The sequence below is a fragment of the Choloepus didactylus genome, chromosome 2 (assembly GCF_015220235.1).
Source record: "Choloepus didactylus isolate mChoDid1 chromosome 2, mChoDid1.pri, whole genome shotgun sequence".
NCBI lineage: Eukaryota > Metazoa > Chordata > Mammalia > Pilosa > Megalonychidae > Choloepus > Choloepus didactylus.
In genome coordinates, this window is record NC_051308.1 from 158,018,818 (window position 1) to 158,030,664 (window position 11,847).

An 11,847-nucleotide genomic window follows, 5' to 3' on the forward strand; every position below is an offset into this window, starting at 1 on the left:
GCATCTGGTTTTGGTCAAGAAAGTACAGGCTTGATTGTTATGGTGAAGATATTTTGTGAATTTACATCATTAGTTGATTGAATCTGTGGCTGGTTACGTCTGTAGTTAAAACAACAAAAAATGCCTTCCACAATGAAAGAACTCTCATGCAATCAGTGGAAGGCCTTGAAGGGAGAACTGATGATTTCAGCAGTCAGAAAGAAGAATTTCTCTCTACTTCAGCCAGCCAGTCTCTCCTGGGGAATTCATCAAAACCTTCATCAGAGTTTCCAACTTGCAGCCTGTCCTATAGAATTTGGACTTGCTAGTCCCTAAGGTCATGTACACTAGTTCCTATGATAAATCTCATTTTATATATATATAAATATATATAAGTATTCATATATTTATATATATCCTATGATAAATATATATAAAGAAAATTAATAAAATATTTTCTTTATATATATAAATATATTTGTATATCCTATATATATTTGTCTATATCCTATGATAAATATGATACAGATATAGATATATAAAATCTCCAGTCAGTTCTGTTTTCCCTGGAGAACACTAATACACCGATTAAATTAGAATGCCTGGATCTCTGGGATCCTTTAGTAAATACTTTTCGAATACTGAAAGTTTGGCTCAGGCCTTCATCTCAGGGCTCCTCAAAGAATTATCCCAAAAAGAGCTCCTGCTTGGAATGTGCGGGGACCCCCTACCCTACAGCCTCAGTTCCTCAGCCGAGTAGCAGGAGCGCAGTATAGCCACCAGGGGGCGTAGGTCCCAAGCCAGTCCGCAAGCCTTGGGGGCGTGGCCAACCTCGGGGTGGGGCCTGGGACAGCTTCCGACTTCCGGCAGAGTCTTCGGTTGTCGCGGGCAGCCGTCATGGCAGCTGACGAAAAGGATCCTCTGAGCTATTTCGCAGCTTACGGGAGTAGCAGTTCAGGCTCCTCGGACGAGGAGGACAACAGCGAGCCAGAGGAAATGGGTCGCAGGACCTCGGATCCGGTGAAACCAACGGGCAGCAGTGGAAACAAGGCGGAAAAGCGGCTGCCGGGACCCGACGAGCTGTTCCGGAGCGTGACTCGCCCGGCCTTTCTGTACAATCCCTTGAACAAGCAGATAGACTGGGAGAGGCACGTCGTGAAGGCGCCTGAAGAGGTGAGATCCCCGACCCTGTTTCCCGGTCTCGGCCCCGGCCTCCGCCCCTTTTCTCCTGGCTGTCGGTTCCCCCACACGCACCCAGCCCCCGCGGGATGCCGCACCATCCCCTCCCACCTCCAGCCCTGGGGAGCCCGGGCCCCTTCCCTCAGCCTGGTGGGTGTCAGACCGGCCCCGCAGCCCCCGTCCCCTGTGAGGAGGCCCAAACCTCCGCCCTCGGTGCCCCGACCCCGCGCGGCGAGGACTAACGGTGGTGACTCCCCCGCCCCCCCCACTCCCCCCTCGCTGCAGCTTCTCCCCGAGACCCCTTCCCTTTGACGCCGAAGTGCCTGCGGTGCTGCCTCCAAGACAGTGTCTGCTGCAGCCTCCTGGAGGGGTCAGCCTTGGCGTAGTATCTCTGAGACTGGATTCTTCTTTGGTAACTAAAAGTTATTAGCTTTATTCATATAGGGAACCCTTTGGCTTTTCACTTAACAATACTGTGATTTAGATGGAAAAATGTATGTTTAAGCCTTAAAAAAAAAAAATCAGTTTGAACCATTAGCAAACGACAGGGAAATGCATGTGTTTATGTCCATCAGAGGAACCTCGGTTCCTCACAGTGTTTCTTAATGTGTTTGCTTAACAGCCTCCAAAGGAATTCAAAATATGGAAGTCAAACTATGTACCACCTCCTGAGACCTACACTACTGAGAAGAAACCACCGCCCCCCGAGCTGGATATGGCAATAAAGTGGTCAAACATATATGAGGACAATGGTGATGATGCCCCACAGAATGCTAAGAAAGCTAGGCTTCTACCGGAAGGGGAGGAGACGGTGGAATCAGGTAAGGAAGGTCACACTGCTAGTGATATCTTTTGGTTCCTGTCGTGGATTTAAAAAGAATGAGATATTTAATGAACAAATTTAAATCTAGTGAATTAGAAAACTGTTTATGGTTATCTCTGGGTACTTTTTGCTGTTTGGGAGAAAGATTGCATACTGACTTCTAAAGTGATGTCTCTAATGTTAATGTCAACTAGTAGCATTTGCTACTTTTTAGAAAAAGATCATAAATTATTCAGGCTTTAAAGTAAAATCCCTGATATCTTTACCAGTGGTATATGTGGTTTATAATGCCTTTTAGAATGACATGAATTAATTCATGTATTCTTTCTTGTGATTGCAGCTGTGAGGTGCTGAAGGCTTCATTTTATATTAAAGCAATTGTACATTAGAGCTAAAATTAGCACAAAAAGAATTTAACTGAGCATTACTACATAGTAATTGGAAGATAATGACTTAGTTATCTTACCTTAGTTCAATGATATAATTTCATCTCTTACTTGGACTACCAAGTAATCTCTGCTCCACACTTTTACTCCCTCAATTCCATAATTCACACCGCAGCCAATGTTCACTTTCTAAAAGTCATATTTGTTTATGTGACTTGCCTGCTTAAAACTCTTCAACAGGCTAGAAGCAAAGCCTGCTGTGATAGGCCCCACCTTTCTCCACCCTCATCTGCATAGCTCCTTGCTAGCACTTTAAGATCTTGATATTCAGAACTTGATAGACCATGCTATTTTATGGTTTCCTGCCTTTCAGTATATTTTGCACCTTAGTCTGGAATGTTCTTTCCTGCCTCTTTGGCTGATAAACTCATTCATTCTTCAAAATCCAATTCAAAGAAGAAGAAAATTTTCTTATGTACCACCTCTAATTAAATTCTTTCTGCTCATATTGTACGTCCGAAAGCTATTGATTGCACTTATCACCTTGTTTGTGATTATTTGTTCATAAGTCCATCTTCTTTATGAACATGTGTTCCTCAGAAAGCAGGTACAGGTTTTATTTATGTTTGAATGACACTTTCTAGTGCATTCCGTGGATATTTGTTGAATTGAACTAAATTTTACTATTTTGCATATGAGAAAACAATCTCACATTAAAGAATTTTCCCAAACAAATTGACATAGCTAGAAAGAGGCAGAATGTGGATTCAGATTCAAATCTTATTAAACTAGGGTTTGGTCTCTTGATACTTTCCCAGCTAAAGTGCTCACAAAATAGCTATCCTTCTGTAGAAAGAATGGCAGTAAGGCACTTGAGTTGATATTCAAACTAGGGTGCCATGCACTTGTGCTCTGATGTCTTTGTCCCTGTACGAAAAAGGCCAGAGTTTTTTTTACCAGTCCAAGCAAGAAGGGAGTAGTTATCTTCACAATTTGTTTTTGAGTTGGGTTAGAAAGAGTTACAAATATGTGACAAATATCATTGCTATTTCCATAGATAATTTGTATCCTTTTGATCACAAAATGATCCTCCATCAGAAAGCAAATGCAGGTATTAACAAAAAACAAAGGGACCCAAAGCACAGCCAGTTTAAAACTGGATATAGAAGTAAAAGATAATCCTGAAATTTCCAATTCCATCTTTAATGTTGGTCATTGAATATAACTCTCTTCTTTTTGTAATATATACCTTCCATTTTAGAAGTGATTTTTGCCATTTTTGGCATGCATACCATGTTCACAGAGTCACTGTAAAATTGATTTTCCTAACATTTTTTTGCCTCTTTTTAAAAAATTCATAAAATAGCATGTAATGGAAAGTCCACATTCTTAAATCATCTTAGATTATCAAGTTACTTTGTTTTTAATATCTTTTCTTATTTTCTGTCCTTTGGCCATTTTTGTTTTGTTTTGTTTTGCCATTGAACTTTCACGTATTTTTAAGAAAGAGCTGGAAAAGGTTCAACACTTACTTGCTCTTGCTGCTTATCAGTTCTTCTTGTTTTAATGGTTGTAAAATGTAGATCAGTGAAGCTTGGTTATTAACTTTAGCTATATTAACATGTAATATATAGTAAAATCCTGGCTAATAGAGGTAATGATTTTATTTTTAGAATTTAGAAAGTTAGTATATTCAAAAGTTAAACTTATGCACTTCAGGTGACATGAATTCTGTAGAAGAAAAGTTGTTTCTTAACCAGTGCATTTATAGTATCTGGCACAGAGTAGAAACTCAGTAAATAATTGTTGAAGGACTGAATATTTTCAGATTTCTTTCCCTGCACCATTTTTTAAGGCAATGTCTTGTCATGTCACTAGATGGCATTAGCGCTTCTGGTCAAATCACTGATGGGAAGTTACTTATCCATCATCAGTTCATAGTTTTATTGTTATTCCGTAAATTTACTTGTTGTAAGTGGCAGAATAAAAGTAGAAGTATCTTAGGATCATCTTTTTAATGTATGTTAGTGGATTTTACAGTGTAGGAGTTGGAAAGTACTTTCAATTTTTTTTTATATTATAGCTACTGAAAATAGTAATTTCAAAAGACAAGCTTGATAATTAAACTCCTTGGCTTATTTGACCTGTATGGCATATTGTTTTTTGGTTTAGGGTTTTTGGTATCCTTGATAGACTACTGATTAAAACTTCGGTCTGTTAATTTCTGGGATGATTCTTTGAAATGAATTGCATTTTATTTCATTGTTTACATAAATCCACAATGATCCACTATTTATTGTCAGCATCAACAAATGAGATATTCTAGGGTACAGTCGGTGAAGGAAATTAAAGGCTTGAGAAGAGATTTTAAATGTTTCCTTCGAAGAGTTTATGATCAGATATTTGTGGTTTCTCAGATTAAAATATGAAGGCCTCTTTTAAATATGAAGGCCCAAAACATTTTATAGACCACCACGTGATGGTAGTTGAACATTATCTGTTGATCAAGATAATAAAGTCAAAAGCTACAGTGAATTCAATAATGTGCTTAAAATAAATCTGTATTTTATAAAGCATAACACCTTCTACCTGTGTATACAGAGTTCTTAAAATAATGCCACACATCTATTTAGGGAGATGGAAGTGAGCTGGTCCTTGCTACCCTTTTTTTGATAGAACCAAGTAGTTGGATTTTTTTGTTTGTTTGTTTTTTGTTTTAATTCAATAAAAGGATCCACCTTTTCTGGTTTGGAAACATTTTAATTAATTGAAAATTTTCTGTGGCTACAGATACCAACATTTTGGAAAGCTTTTAAAATTATGGACTTGATTTTAATGTGAGTTTCTTTTCTATCCTGCCAGTTCCCCAAGAAAAGTTCTCTATAATATGAAGCAGGGAAGATGTATGTTTTTCTGTTGCCATTAGAATATTCTGAACCTTCTAAGAATGGGGGAAAAAATAGAAATAACAGGACAAAGTGAAAATAGAGGTTTGGTGAAACCTCTAACCATGAGTTATCTTTTTAACCTCAAAATATAAGGATTATTGGGAGTGTGGAGTGTGGGGAAGGAAGTTGTTTCTGGAGGAGAGAAAACAGATTGAAATGAAAGATAGCTGATAGCCATTTAAATAGTGTCATGGTTAATATGTGACTTTTTTTGTATAAAAAGAAAATAATGTGCTGCATTATTACAAAGTGTAGATTGTATTTAAATGAACACAGTGTGTATACTTTAGAATATTTAGGAGCAGACTTTTTTAGAACAAGTCTTCTAGTTTCTCATTTAACTGATATCAAATATAGTCTTAAAGAGTCCTGTGTGAAAAATTCCTTATTTTTAACTGCACATTAAAATGAGAGTTCTAAAAGTTAATTTTTGGGGAGAAAAGAAGAGCTTTGAAAGAAACATTAGTCAAGGAAGGTGATTATCTGATATAAAGTCAGTGGAATTTTAATTATATTTTCTTTTTAATTACTGATTGAAACTCTTCCTTTCCTATTTAAAGATGATGAAAAAGATGAACATACTTCTAAAAAGCGCAAAGTGGAACCAGGAGAACCAGCAAAGAAGAAAAAGTAAAAAAACAACAAGTAACAAGAATTCCTGAACTGCAAAACTTATTGAAATATTTCTTTTGACAGGTTAAGTTGATATTGTAAATTATGACACAAAATCTCCTTGAAAGTACGTGTTAATTAATAAGTATTGCCGCAGGAACTTTCCACTTTAAGAATTTATTTTTTATTTAAAACTTGTATGTATTTAAAACTGAAATGGTGACTTGTGATTGTGAAATCAGTAACACTTGGAAGCATTCTTGATATCACAGAATTGGTGACATTGCTTTGAGAGTTTTGTTGACATGTCAGTATGCTATGACCTTTTATAAAGGAATATATTTTTAAAGTAAATACATTGTAATGTACTGTGAACTTGTAGGGTGCTCTTCAACTGTTTGTACAGTGTAAATAGATCATGGAAATGAAATTACATATTACATATAACTATTACTGCATAACATTAACATCTGAATATTTGTCTGTGACAAGTACCCTCTTTGCCAAGTGACATTTTAAGTTGTAATAATAAGTATTATGTTTAAGGAGTGCTTCCTATGTCCCAGGTGCTTTGTGCATATGTTATCTCTGATCTTCAAACAGCCTAGTAATAAGTGTTATTATCCTCATTTTACAATAAAGAAAAATTGAATGACTTGTCCAAGGTTACACATCTAGTGAGTGGTGAATTTGAGATTTAACCCAGGGTACTTGAACTTGAAAATTATCACACTAAATCACTTATTTGTCAATCAAAATTGACTCATCTTGCAATACAGCGTTAATTGCTGTCTCTCCCTAGTACTGTTCTGTAGTAGTTAGTGGAGATCTTCTTTTCCTGATTGTATTACTGCACTTATTACAGATGCCTTACATTATGATTATTCATTAATTTTCCTGTTAAGTAGTAAGTTTGCTGAAGATAAGGATCTTATACAAAGGGTTGCTAGATTTAGCAAATAAAAATATAGCATACCAAGTTAAACTTGAATTTTAGATAAGCAACATAATTTTTTTAGTCTAGGCAATATCTGGGACATCATTAGACTAAAATTTTTTTGTTTATCTGATAATCAGATTTAACTGAGCATCTTGTATTTTATCTGCAAACCTTCCTTCTACATCTTTTCTCTCTCCAGCTTCTCTGTTAATGTTTTGCATATAATAATGCTTAACAAAATGAACAGAGAGGGAGTCAAGACGATGTCATCTTTGATAGGAGTTCTGCAGTTAAAAAATGCAGTGCAGTTATTTGTGACATTTTGAATGGTAAAAAGGAGAGATTGTATATGGCAACAATCTTTCCATGATTGGTACACCTTTAAAAGACTGGTCAGTTACATGGGAAAACAGGAGAAGTTTTTAAGTTCTAAGTTTTATTTGGCTGTAATTCTTTTAACCTTATTTGGTGTGCTTATCACTTGTTCTCAATCCAAGTAATTCTAATGAATCATTAGAAGCTAATGATTCTAATGAGTCCCCTGGGCACCTTTCAGGAAAATATTGAAGGTTAGACCTTACCCTGCAGATTCTAACTTAATTGGGTTTTTAAACCTCACAGGTGATTTTAACGTGCAGCCAGGACAGAGAACCCCTGCTGTGTGATGACTTCCGGTATACTCAGACAGAAACCAGCTCTAGAGCTGCTCCTCCTCTAATGCTATGTTTTAACCTAGGCTTAAAAATGTATGAATCCAGAAATTGAAATAATTAATAAAACAAACTTTTTTTTTATGTTTAAAATTAAGATTTTTCTTTGAATATGAAGAATTTGGAGGTCTGTGGTATCATGTACTAGGGAGTGGCATCAAATGATAAAGCATGACATCATTATGACACTAAACTAAACACAAATGGGAATAACAAATGAGGTTGTTATTCCCAAGCACTGGAGAAATCCTGTAGTCTGGATACATGTCACCAGGAACAGATTGATATCTCAGAAGTTACTGAAATACTGCAATGTTTTAAAAATTAGCATGAAATTAAGCCAAAAAAAGAAGACAGAAGGCTAGCATACCTGTGTTTGAAGATCGTTTTAGCCTTTTTTTTTTTTTTTTTTTTTTTTACCACCCTTTGGTTCAACTCCTAATTTAGACCAATTAATTTATGGCAGAGAATAAAATTTCATTAGATTAGTCCCTGGTTGTACTTGAGCCTTCTTTCTAATTGGTAGTAGAAGGGAAAGCAGTGGGAAGCAAATACCACTTTTTTGTGGGAAGGGTGTGTGTTCTAATTTTTCAGGCAGGAAGTGGCCATGCTTGTAAAGATTATTAAGCAACTGCTAGGAGATGTGTATCTATGCTGATACGGACTATGGCTGGTTTTAATTTATCTTATGAGGGGGACAAGATGATTTAGGAAAAAGAAAGCTAAATGTTTTGGAGCAGTCTGACTTAGCTATTTGTATCTCATTGGGTTTATTTTCAAAATATGTCTAAAAAATGGAACGGAAAATGAACTTGTTTATGGGCTACTCAATCTTCACATTAATATCTCTGGTTAGGAAATGGACTTTCATGTCACTCTACATCCATCACCACATTAGAGAATGGATTGTTTTCCCCTTAAGAGCTGTTCTGGAACATGTTTGTACAACATGTGTCCATACTGAAGTAAAGAAGCTTTTTGGTTTGGTTGGTGAAATCACAGTGAGAAAGAGTCTACAAAAATCCATGTACATAAGAAAAATCTTCCAACCTAATAGCTTCCTTTTTAGAGAATCAAGTCAGTTAATATTCCTGATTCAATTTCCTCATCTTTTAAAGAACTTTTACCATGTCAATCATGAGTGACATTTTTTTGGTACGAGGATACATTGAGAAAAGAATTAAGCATTTGTGGGCCGTATTTTAAAACTCAAAGTGTAGAAAGTTTTAGAATTTGTGGAAAACATTCAAACTTGAATCAAGGAACATAACTTGAGAAAATTGACACTGCATTTCAGTCATTAAAACATTAATATCTGGACTGATTTACAAACCTGCAATTTCTAATCTTATAAGCCTAATGTTGTGTAGGGCTTCTGAGTTCACAAAGTTCAATCACAAAGTATTTTATTTTACAAAAACCCAGTGAGGTAGGTTTTATCATTTTTAAATTAGAGAATGGAAAATAGGCCCAGTGAGGTGAAGCGACATACCCAAGGGTGCACAGTGAGTTCGCTTCAGTGCTCAGGCTACCTGTTAATTGCATGGTGTTAGGCAAAAAGGACACAGATTTTCATCTTAACAGTTATTAGTAGACATAGGGAAGATGGTTAATAGAGAACAAGCCTGGAGTCAGAAAAACCAGACATTAGACACTGAACGAGTAAGTGTATGAATGAAGTAAGGTATTGGAGATGATGGAGAGGAGAGGGATTTGAGAAACTGATAGTGCTTAGTGGGATATAATGTCTAAGAGGATTAGTTTTTTTTTGTTTTAATTGAATTACTTTTTGCAAAATATATATTTTTAAATTAAAATATAAATGGAAATATGCAGGTCTAGACATGACCTACAAATAAAATGTGTTGCCACACAATTAAGTAAGATACAAAGTCCTACTGGAAATGTTTGAAAAATGTAAGTATTCAATCAATTTTTACAGGGATAATGAGTTGAATAAGCTCAGCAATTCAAGCTGAGTAAAAAACTGACTAATTTAGGTCCACAACTGGACATTAATGTATCATTGAAGGTATTTTGGGTTTTAGAAATTTATATGCAGAACTGAACTGCTTCCCTATTTCACCCTTCCATTATTACTTAGTACAGAAGTTCTAAACATTCCTACAAAAGAAGGTATTAAATTCCCAGCATCTGTTTTGGACTTTTCATTAAATAACAAAGCTTTCTTCATCTCCCTCCTCATAGATTTCCCAGTTTGAAGCATTGCTGTGATGGTGAGGTTCATGTGTCAACTTGGCCAAGTGATGGTGTCCAATTGTCTGGGCAAGCAAGAGCTGGCCTAACCATTACTGCAAGGATATTTATGGCTGGTTAATAAACCAGAAAGCTGGTTTATTAAATTGTCAGTCAATTGGCTGCAACTGTGACTGATTACATCAACGAGGGTAGTCTGAATTTGTCACTCCTGGCTTTCTGTTCATCCGGATTTTTAATTTACAGTATTATGAGCTAGTAAATCCCCTTGGCAATTTAAATCAGTTTGAGTTGGGTTTTCTGTCATTTTCAGTCAAAAGCAACACAGATAGAAGACCTTCACTTCTTCAGCTAGCCAGTTAAGTGTTTCCTGAGGAGTTCATCAAAACCTTCTTTGGAGTTGCCAGTTCGCTGCCTGCCCTATGGAATTTGGACTCATGCATCCCCACAGTTGCATGAGACACTTTCATAAAATCTTATATTTAGATACCTCTTGTTGATTCTGTTTCCCCAGAGAACCCTAACTAATAAAATTGCATTTGCATTTTAATGCAAAAAATAAGATACCAAGAAAAACTCACATGTACAGTCCACAGAGGAGGGATTTTTTGCATGTTCAATTGCTTTGGACAATGTCTGGCACATATACAACTCAATGTAATTGTTATATGTCGAGGGTAATCTGAATTTGTCAATCCTGGCTTTCTGTTCATCCTGATTTTTAATTTACAGTTTTATGAGCTAGTAAATCCCCTTGGCAATATAAATCAGTTTGAGTTGCGTTTTCTGTCATTTTCAGTCAAAACCATCCTAATTGATATAAGACTCTTTACTCGTTTGGTTTCTTCCAGGGTCCTGTGCCATCCTGGTTCTCATCTCTATTTCTTCTCTCTGGCTCCTTCCCTTCCAACTGCCCTCAAATGCCAATGTAGTCTAGGTTCTCTTCTCATTGTACACACTGGTTCTTGATGATACCAGCCAAGTTCATGGCTACCCCCATCAGTAACACTATGATGGTTCCCTACACTGTATTGCTTTGTCAGAATGCTTTATAAAGCCCCCAATTTATGTATCCAATTGTACATCTACACTTGTGTCCCAGAGGCCCCTCACATGTCACATGTTTAAAACCAAACACATTGTGCCCCAAACCACACCACCTCCCATATTCTGTTTCTGCATTGCCACCAACTCAGACATCCACCTTCTGCCTTACTTCCTATCATATATGTTTGGACAGTAAATCCTGTGGTTTCTACCCACTTATTCTCACAGACCTATTAATCCAGCTCTAGTGAATAATTCACAATTTCCCAGATATGCATTTAGTTTCATAGTGCTGTGCCTTAGCTCATGCTGTTTGCTTGGCCTATTCGTTCTCCATCTCCATGGCAAACCCCTCTTATCTTCCAAAAACCTTTCAAGTATTTCCTCCTTCATGCACCTTGTTTTATTTATCTCTGTATCTGCACCTGTGCAGTGTTGGTCCCCATGCTCAGTAGTAAATGAATAGCCAGCATTTATTGAATACTTACTATGTGTGAGGCATGTTCTAAGTGCTTTACATGTTTTAACTCATTTAATTCTATGAGGTATGTGCTATCATTAGCCCTACATTTCAGGGAGAAAACTGAAGTACAGAGAAGGTAATAAATTTGCTTAAGGTGGTAGAACTAGGAAACCCCAGCCATCTGGCTCTGTGGACAGTGCCCCTACTCATTACACTGGAGGGGAGGAAGGGGCATCTGAATTAATAGACTGATTCATTAATTGAGAGAATGTCTTACCCCTTGTGGACACTCAGTATACAAATATTTGGAAAGTGAATGAATCCAAAATCAGTTCACTGACCAGAGGAGCAGCATTTGTTCAATATATGAGGAACATCTTTCAGAAGGTGTTTTGGTTTGCTAAAGCTGCTGAAATGCAACATACCAGAAATGGATTGTCTTTTACAATGGGGATTTATGTTACAATTTACAGGTCTTAGGCCCTGAAAATGCCCTAAATAAGGCATCAACAGGATGATATCTTCTCTGAAGAAAGGCCAATG

General features: G+C 36.8%; 1 protein-coding gene across 1 annotated transcript; it reads left to right on the plus strand.

Annotated features, from left to right (window-relative positions):
* The first annotated feature begins 850 nt into the window (after positions 1-850).
* Positions 851-7,666, plus strand: C2H1orf52 (chromosome 2 C1orf52 homolog). Its single transcript, XM_037816106.1, has 3 exons — positions 851-1,152; positions 1,781-1,979; positions 5,876-7,666. Exons 1-3 carry the CDS (start codon positions 877-879, stop codon positions 5,947-5,949), a joined length of 549 nt encoding a protein of 182 aa, XP_037672034.1. The 5' UTR covers positions 851-876; the 3' UTR covers positions 5,950-7,666.
* The last annotated feature ends 4,181 nt before the right edge of the window (positions 7,667-11,847 follow it).